This window comes from Sodiomyces alkalinus (genome assembly GCF_003711515.1).
Source record: "Sodiomyces alkalinus F11 unplaced genomic scaffold SODALscaffold_2, whole genome shotgun sequence".
Lineage (NCBI taxonomy): Eukaryota > Fungi > Ascomycota > Sordariomycetes > Glomerellales > Plectosphaerellaceae > Sodiomyces > Sodiomyces alkalinus.
Window position 1 is genome coordinate 2,761,303 of NW_021167080.1, and position 9,096 is coordinate 2,770,398.

General features: G+C 53.1%; 3 protein-coding genes across 3 annotated transcripts; 1 reads left to right on the plus strand and 2 right to left on the minus strand.

The window, feature by feature from the left end:
* Nucleotides 1-228: 228 nt before the first annotated feature.
* SODALDRAFT_330404 (class I glutamine amidotransferase-like protein) lies at nt 229-1,850 on the minus strand. The gene is made up of 3 exons (XM_028611188.1): nt 1,217-1,850; nt 578-1,076; nt 229-498 (listed from the first exon to the last, which is right to left on the minus strand). Exons 1-3 carry the CDS (start codon nt 1,350-1,352, stop codon nt 267-269), a joined length of 867 nt encoding a protein of 288 aa, XP_028468468.1. The 5' UTR covers nt 1,353-1,850; the 3' UTR covers nt 229-266.
* Nucleotides 1,851-3,612: 1,762 nt separating this feature from the next.
* SODALDRAFT_338367 (tuberous sclerosis 1) lies at nt 3,613-6,924 on the plus strand (the record flags this gene model as incomplete). The annotated part of the gene is made up of 4 exons (XM_028612775.1): nt 3,613-3,626; nt 3,776-4,319; nt 4,397-6,737; nt 6,812-6,924. The coding sequence occupies 4 exons, from the start codon at nt 3,613-3,615 to the stop codon at nt 6,922-6,924; spliced, it is 3,012 nt and encodes a 1,003-aa protein (XP_028468469.1).
* A 360-nt stretch (nt 6,925-7,284) lies between these two features.
* Nucleotides 7,285-8,280, minus strand: SODALDRAFT_321970 (hypothetical protein; the record flags this gene model as incomplete). The annotated part of the gene is made up of 5 exons (XM_028609672.1): nt 7,285-7,586; nt 7,716-7,755; nt 7,911-7,961; nt 8,075-8,108; nt 8,198-8,280. 5 exons carry the CDS (start codon nt 8,278-8,280, stop codon nt 7,285-7,287), a joined length of 510 nt encoding a protein of 169 aa, XP_028468470.1.
* Between the last annotated feature and the right edge of the window lie 816 nt (nt 8,281-9,096).

A 9,096-nucleotide genomic window follows, 5' to 3' on the forward strand; every position in this document is an offset into this window, starting at 1 on the left:
ACCTTGTGACTTGACATGCACTCGCTGAAGATTTCTCAGGACAACTACCATACTTATGACAGAGTGAACCATTGTCACCGGCAAGAGCAGATTTTATGTATACCTCTGAGCACCTTCATTCCATCAGAGAACAAACAGCATAATCATTTCATTTCGCATTTAACAATGTTACCAGGTTTACATCGAACAGCCCAAAAAAGTAACACTGTCCGTCATTTCGCCGGGGTCATCTTGACCCTTACCATATTCGCCATATCACCCACCATCTAAACGTCGAGGCCATCCACGACAATCCCCTTGTTCCAGGTCCACTGCATAACGCGTGCGACCTCGGCGGCAGAGTCATCGGAGACGAGAGCGCTGATTAGGTATAGAGCCGCATCTACACCCGCGCTCACTCCCCCACTCGTGATCACCCGAAGCCCACCGAGCCGCATCGCGGCGCGGCGGGCAATAGACTCGCGCCTGGTGGCACTTTTGAATGACATGCTGCCCTTCCTGCATTATCCGTTGTCAGCTTGTACAAGTCCAAAATGCATTGACATGTGCCCGCAAGGTATAAGTGGTGAGAACATACCGGCCATGGGAAGGGCGACGGGCGTCCGACTTCCGTCGAATGTATGGGTTCTCATCCTCATCCCCGATGTCAAAGCGGAGATTATTGACAACATATCTGGCGTCCTCAACGACATCGGTGCGCTCAGCGAGATTCCTGGTAGCGGCCTCACTGCAGAGGATTTCAAATTTTGTCATGTAATAAGGATGCGTGGTGGCCGAGAGGCCGGATAGGATTCCTTGCTTAGCAAGGAGGAGGGACCCGGTGCACACGGAGAAGAGAGTGCGTTCGCGGCCAGGATCGTTCTTCTGAAGCTCGGCATATGCGAGGATAAGGGAAAGGGGTTCACCACCTTCCTTCAAAAGTTCCTCTACACCACCGCCAATAATGACGAGGACGTCAAAGTCGTTCAGACGGTCGTACGCCTCCTTGTAGGAGATTTGACTGCCGACCACGACGCCCTGGTTTGACAGAACCTTGGGTTCGGCTGCGGCGAGGGTGCATTCGAAGGCTTTGCTAGCTATGGGTTGTGGCCGATTGGGCAGCGGTTAGCCTCCCTGCCGAGGTCACTGGTTCCTGGAGCTCCCCCAATGTGCGGGGGTGCTCAGAAGAGGGGTCGAGGTGCAGATCAAGCACACTCCGGGTAATGGCAACACTAACATGCATCATTGGCATCGTGCTGAGCCCAGGCCAGAGCCTCCAGCGGACCAGCGAGGTCAGTAAGGTTGAATTTGGGTTGCAGTGCGAACAGAACCTCGATGGGCTCGTCCGACACTGCAGAGTTCTTGTTTGCCATCTTGAAAGAACTTTGTCGACTGAGAGGAGAATGTGGCGAAGGTGACGTATCTACAGCGATGAGGAAAGGGGCCGAGCCACAAGTCTAAGTCTGGGAATGAGAAATTCGACTGGCTTCCGGTTCAATTGACCGGATCCGGGTTGGCTGTGATGGTCGGGTAAACGGTGCGATAGGGTGTGGTGTGCAGAAGCAGGTGTATGAAAGGGAGAAGAAAGGGAGGAGGAGGAGGAGGGACTTGGGGCTGGGAGACGCAAGTAGAAGAAGTACTCGCACCAGTGAGGGGTTGAGGGGATGGACCTGGAGCTAGAGCTGGCTTTTCGGAGGGACCATGTAAGCTGCGCTCGTGACCTGAGAGGGGCAAGTGATCTGCCCCTAATTGATGAGTCGTCATCGCAGGACGCAGATGCCTATCAGCCCACGGCAGGTTCCTGATGTTACCCCCTCAAGACCTTACCCTAAGGTATGTACCTGGTAGTTTTGGGCCAACAAAAATGATAAGACTTTGAATGGATTGACACTTTCTATGAAGAAAATTGGTACGGTATTGTGTGAATGGGTCAATTGAGTTAGCTAGCAAGGAACACCTGATGAAAACAGTTCGTCCGGCCACGAAGGTATCCCATCCTCCCGTGTTGGAAGCATATCCGGTGGTGTAAGCTCGATCCGATTATCGTGTGTGGACCCACTAAAGCCCGACAATTTGTGGACTGTCACCTACCTTACGTTGTGGGGCTATGCGAGTTGGAATGCGGGGTTAGCCCCAGTGTCCCAGCCAAAACCCAGCCAAAACGGTTTGCATCAATCTCCTGATGTCACGGGGCGGGTCTCAGTACCTCGTTGCAGGAGATCACCCCACCAATCCCGGTGTATCTTGGACAAGCACCCCTACTGTACACGTAGGGGCCGGCCGCCCTGGATGCAGCAACCCTGGTCGTACTGTAATTGTACTTCCTAGCTCGTCCCAAAGACAACGTAGAGGCGGCAATTGGGGGTTTCCACTCTCGCGGGCGACTGGCGGCGGATGCTGGCATGGTCGTTCCATCGTAAATCGCAGGACGTATCCTGTGTCCTCCTGTGGCCCAAGCCGAGCCACAAGGAGTGCGGTTGAATGCTACACGTACTACGAGCAAAACAAGGCCCATAAGATTGGGGATTTGGCGGGGGCCCCGTTCGGTCTCAACTCCAGCCGAGCTGGACTTGTTGTTTGCCTATCGAATGGAAAGCCAGATCACTCCAGCCGGTGTGATCAGCTAGGATTCGCTGCAACCCGCAAAAGCGAAGCCTCCCCGCAGAATCGAGACGTCCGGTGGTACCTGCATGTCCAAGGGGGTGGGATTCATTCGGTTAAAGTTGAATCAGGGGCGACTAGGACGAGATATAGGCGTAGGGTTCCCATCGGCGACTAGTCTACCTTGATATTGGGCTATGATATTCAGCATCAACCACGCGATATTTCAAGGCCTGCGGCGTCAGAAGGCGGGACGGGCCTCCGAAACGACTTTTACTAGAAAACCCGGCCCTTCCCGCAAAGGGCTTCGCATGATCATGACAGGGATCTTGGCTTTCTCGGTAGTCGGAATGGCACCATTCCTCTCCTTGACTGAAAACTATTGACAGCCTGATGTCGTCGTGTGATACTGAACCTCCCAAGGTCTTAGCTTCAAAGAATATCCCTAACCAAGGGGTGGGTCGCATCTTCTGGCTCATAGGTATTAAGATGTGAACGGGAACAGATTCCGTTTCCGCCAACACAGTTTGCCGAGTTGTCTGCTTATAATAGGTCGGCAACACCGCTGTGTACTCTGTACAAATCCATGTTTATCGGGTTATTTAGGATTCATCTGATGGTTCAAAAAGACGTCTGAAGACGACGAAAGTGTTGACAATAAAATGGGGAATCAAGCGATCGGTTTATTTCCGTAGACCATCGGGGGACTCGTAATTGTGATGGCGCTTACTTGAATTACGTAAGGCAGCTATGGTAGGCTAAAAGATAAGATACGCACATACAGTCCATATACTGTATGAATACTGTACATGCTTAGATTATCGTGGGGTTGCTGGTCGACACTGGCCTACCTTCCTAGTTACCTACCTCATATACCTGATGCATTACCTACTTCGTATGTACCACAGCAACGTCGGAACAGGAACAGCACTAGAGCGGTCGGTTGCAAACTCAAATCTTTGACTTCGTAGTCTCCTCATTTTGCGATTCTGTGTTACTTGCTCGTCTTAATGACGAGCTGATGGTGCCAATATGGCGTCTTCCGGGTATGCTACTTAAACAACCCCTCGTTCCCCTGGGCCGGTGCAGTCTTTATTGGGCCTCTCGCATCGATAAACCCGATTTCAAACTCGATGAAACTGATGCGCAGCCTTGTGGCTTCTCCTCGCACATTGCTGACATGTGGCTCCAAAAGGTCGCTGAAGGATTTGACGAAGGCCATTACTGTGTACTGCAGCAATGCGCCGACACTGCCCCTTCCAGAAGAGCTTATCCAAACGATCGAGGCTTACATATCCCGACACGAGAAGTTTGATGAATCTGGCTCAGAAAAACTCCACGATGAGCTCCAGTCCATCTACCAGAAGCACGTCAACGGCATACATGCGAACTTGGCTGGCTTTATTGCCGTCCTTCGTCGTCTGATGCCAATCCTGCGCGTCCCGTCGCGCGTTTTCTACTGGTGGGATACTCTGCAAGAAGTGACCCAGGCCAACTGTACCATGGAAAAAAGCGTGCTGGACGAAATAATCACGGGGATGCTAGATATGCTTCTAGTCGAGGATCAGTATGACCGGGAATCCGATAGCAACACGACTTTGAATACCTTTGCCGAGCGGCTATACACGACCTGGTTGGGAATGCACCATGCTGTGGAAACAGGCGACGTCCAAAGTGCCGTGGCATCGGAGCGTGCTATCCGGGGAGCGCTCGTAACGTGGGGCAAGAAGAAACCGAAGGTGAGGCCTTTATCCTCTCTTCCCGAAGGCTTTCATTTTCTTCTGTTTGGGACGCTGACGGTGCCAATTGAATCCAGCCCTTTCTCGACCTGCTCGATCGCTTCTTCGTAAAGAGCGAATATCGAACCAGAACCATCAGAATGCTCTCCGAGTTTATGCAGAACCAGCCTCCACATCTATACCTCATGTTACAGACACCGCTTTTCGGCAACCTGCTACGATGCCTACAGCTAGATACCTCGACTGTGGTGGTATCATTAGCTCTCACCACCCTGATTATGGCCCTGCCGCATATGCCCAGTGCTCTTATACCGTATCTTCCCACCTTGTTCAACATTTATGCAAGACTACTATTCTGGGATCATGAAAGAACTGGGATCGTCGAGGCTGGAGCTGACGATTCAGAGAATAAAGGCTCTGCTTCCAATACTGGCTGGGAAACATGCACATTCTCCCCAGACACTGACGAGCTAAGCATAGTCCATCTCGCCGACTACTTTACTATTCTCTACGGGCTATATCCCCTCAACTTCACGGATTATATCAGAAAACCTCACCGGTATCTGAGGCATGCGAATGTAGCCAATGAAGCCGATGTGGACGTCCAGCCCACGGAGATGCGTCACAAGTCAGAGAAATTCCGGCGAGATCATCTCTTACACCCCAACTTCTACACACTCACTGTAGAGTCAGAAAAGACGGACATGGGAAGGTGGCTGAACAGCGAGCCTGCCGTGTTGGTTGCGGATTGCTTCGCGTTGCGCGTTCCTACGCGTTTGGGAGCGGAAGAGCACGGGCTTGCCCCGCAACTGCAAGGAGGCACGTCGTTGGTTCTATCCATGGACGGCTCAGGCTCGGAGCAGGAAGGTGTGCAAACGGCTCTCCTCAGTGGTCTTGGACCCGACCCGGGTTTAGAGAGTTGGCGAAACTCCCGAGGCTCGGGTGCGGATTCCCCGGCGAGCAGCCGCGTTCCGTCCCTGGTCCAGCGACACGCGTCGCTATCTAGCCGTCCTTCGAATGCCGACATGAGCGAGGCGCGGAGTCGACAAGCAGGGCCCGGAGGTGACAGTCCAACTCTACCCCCGCAGCTGACGGTGTCCAACCCGCAGACGCAGCTGCAAGACATGCTCCAGTCGAACAAGGCCATCAAGTCAGGCCTTCACCAGTCGCTAGCAAACGATAGCGTCCCATCGTTGGCACTGAGCCATGCGGAATCGGCCCATGAGAGGCCCATTAGTCGAGTACCCACTCCCGGTCCAGCCGCGCCGTCGACAGTCTCTCTTTCCCAAGGGGATCTGCTTTCCAGGGTGACACAGCTGCAGCAACACGTCATGCTGCTGCAGAATGACCTCAACTTTGAGAGGTACTTGAAGCAGCAGCACATGGCTCACATTGGTGAGTTGCGGCGAGCGCACGTCAGGGAGGCAGCAAGTGAGGCCGAGACACAGAACCTCATCATGGCAAATCGGAACTTGAAGAACCGGCTAGAGGATGCCAAGAAGGCCGAGATGCAGATCAGAAAGGAATCGGAGAAAAGCCGCGCATTGGCCAAAAAGTGGGAGTCAGATTTCTCGGCGAAGCTTCTCGCGCGGCGGGAAGAAGTGAAGAAGACCAAAGCGGAGGGGGAGGCTCTCCAGCAGGAGCTGCAGAGCGCCAAGCAAGAATGCGAGAAGCTGAGGAAGATTGTCTGCGAGGCAGAGGTCAGGGAGCTGAACTCGAGGCAGAACAAGCAGTCGGTCGAGCTGGACAAGAAGGATATGGTCAGACTCAAGGCGGAAGTGGAACGGCTGACGATGTTCGAGCGAGACCTGCAGACGAAGGAAGCAGAGCGCGAAACCGCTATGCGCTTGGCAGCCGAGGCCGAGAAGCGGACGGAGGAGTTGAACATGAAACTCGCAGCGAGAGAGCATGAGCTGCAGAAGACGACAAGATTCTTCCAATCTCAGATAGCGACTCTACATGCGAAACTCACAGAGGCTCAGGCGGGACCGCGTTGCAGGCCCGCCAACGAGAGCAACTCGGCGATACAGAGCGCCTTGGCGGCTAGCCGGGCCAAGCAGACCGAGATGGAGAGGGAGTACGGGAACCTGTTGCGCAGGTACACCGCGCTGCAGCTGCAGTACGAGGAGTGTAAGATGGAACTAAACTCCACGATGGGACCGTCGCGGAACGAACTGGGCTTCCGGATGGACAGCGAGAACGGGTCGTCACATTCGACCAGCCCCGTCAATGTGAGGGCGGGCCCCCATCGCATTCTGACAGATCACGACTCCCAAGATCCGGCATCTTACACCAGAACAGCGCCAACCGATTTGAAGCCATCGACCCCAGGGGCGGTATCCACTTCTCCGGGAACACCTGCGGAGTTGTTGGGGTTCGGGGTCAGTGCGAGCCCGGAGCTGCGGTTCCACGGACGAGGTGGGTTTCGCCAAATATCTCTGGGTTCCGTATTGGTGCAGTGTTATTTGGACAGCTAGCTAACCGTCGCACAGGTGGCGTGCAAAACAAAATACGCAGAGAGGATAAGGGTAAGCAGAAAGACGAAGGTGGGGACAAGAAGGAGAAGAAGTCCACGGGACTCCGCGGCATTCGCGGATTTGTGTGATGAGAAGTAGTCGGATCCCGGGTGGAGCCTGGCAGGACACGGGCAATCAGGAGAACTTCCCAGCAGAGGCCAATGAAATAAAGGTAGTCCTAGGCGGGCAATTTCGACTTGACGAAAGAATGACAAGTACGAATTACCGCAAAGGCAGGCATGAGATTCGGAGTTGGGAGGAAATGGGGTTCTATCCTTTCAAGGTGCAGCACGCAATGTCCCTTTACACGCAATATACGGATAGGCGGAAGCTGTGAACTGTGTTTGTGGACTTTTGTTGATGGCTGCTGGGCTGGTGGCCGCCAGTGGTGATGGAAACGGGAACGGGACTCGGTCACTTTAATTGCTCCGAATACTGGCTGAGGAAGTCTACAGTCTGGCAAAGCTCAAATTTTCGAAAAGCTCCTGATGCCCATTCCGTTTCCCGGGGCAGATTTCTGGATGACACGGGCATGCCAGGTGCCGGTTTTGGTTCAGAGGCTGAATTCCTTTTTCGTGCGTGTCCTTCGAGTCTTCGAGTCCCCTAGTCGCCGGATCTTGAAGAGGTGTGGGGAACCGGCGAGATTTTTGGGATATGAGATTCGTTGTTACGAAGTACCTGTAGATTCGAGACTGGACGAATCGAATAACACATTCGGCCCTGATAAAGGGGACGTGAGTACCTGAGGTATCTACCTTATTAATTAAGGTAGGAGTCAGCCCCATTAATTACGGATACTGCGGAGTGCGCACGACTCGCTCTCTTAGTCCCTTCGGACGAAGTACTTCGTACAAACCCAAAAAGTTCTAAGGTACCTTACTTATGGCCGTGGACCTATGAAAGTTGGTTCCTGAGTGTACCTGCGTCAACGTAACACGTGCGTGGAATAAGGGAACTTTGTTGACCTGGCCGAGTGAGGCGTTAAAACCCTTTGTGTTCCACGTCTGGAATCACAGGAAATGGTAGACACCGAGACGGCAGTGAGAAATGCTGAGAGGGTAATAAGTCAACGTACATAGGTTTGAATCACCTGGAAGTTGGAAGGAGGCAAGCAGTTTTGTCGTTTCTAATTAACACGTCGTAGCTACCACACCAAGCACATATTATGGATGCCTCCATGACGTTGCCAAGTTCGTATTGCAGTAAGTATGCGTTGTGGTGTGGGTAGCATCTTCGTACCGGGGAAGCAGGGGTATGGGAATCGGGGGCCGAGCTGCTTTCCCCGTCTCCAGTAGACACGCAACATGCGGAAAGAAGTCTGGCTGGAGAAGCAAGGCTACTTTTACTATTCGTACTTCATACCTTGGTACGGGGTACACCATCGTCATTCCTTCGTACTTCATACAGTAAGACTTGGGCGGACTGTCGTAGTGGGCTGTCTGCATCCTTGCCGATTACTTTGTTCGGTCCAGACCGTTGAACTGGACCGAGAGAAGTGGATCAGTCGACAAGCCTGACATGTGCCTGACGCGTCCAGGGCAACGATCCTAAATATTGGGGAGAAAGGTAATAATCAGGTGACAGCAAGATCGAAACCAACATTATGAGCCTTGAAGAAAGCTGAATTATAATGGATGAAGAGACTACTCCGGGGACTTAAAGGTGATGTGATGCGATGGAAGAAACCAAAGGGTGCTGGGGACGGGGAAACGTCCGATCTAGAGCTAACCTGGCTGGGTAAGTGGGAGACACATCCCTTGCCCGTTTCGCTCTTGTTGGCTTAGGTAAGGCGGTTAAGGTATGTACGAGCCAGGATCGGAGGACAGAGTAATACTTGGTACCTTGACTTCGTATATTCTTTCACCCCTCCCCCCCACTTCAACGGCCCACCGACTTCAAGTCCGCCACCAAAAACGCATCAGCTGAAAACCCCGACTTCCGTTGGACCACTGCTAGACCACCACATCCCACACCTCCACGACTAAGGTACCGATCAAAAACAGAAGAGGAAAAAAAGCCTGCAGCTCGGGAGTGGAGGCGTGTACACAAACAGGATGAACGGGGCGAAAACAAAGCGGAGCTTTCGTTTCCTGCACTCGGGTTCAATGGCGTCCCAACCGAAAAACACCAGCGGCTGCAAACGGGGACGACGTCAGTCCAAGACCGAACTGACCTGACTTGACCTGGACCTGACATAAACAGAGAGCCTGGTCGATTCTTTTTACTCCGCCGGTCCCTCGCCCGCCGGATTGTAATTTCTT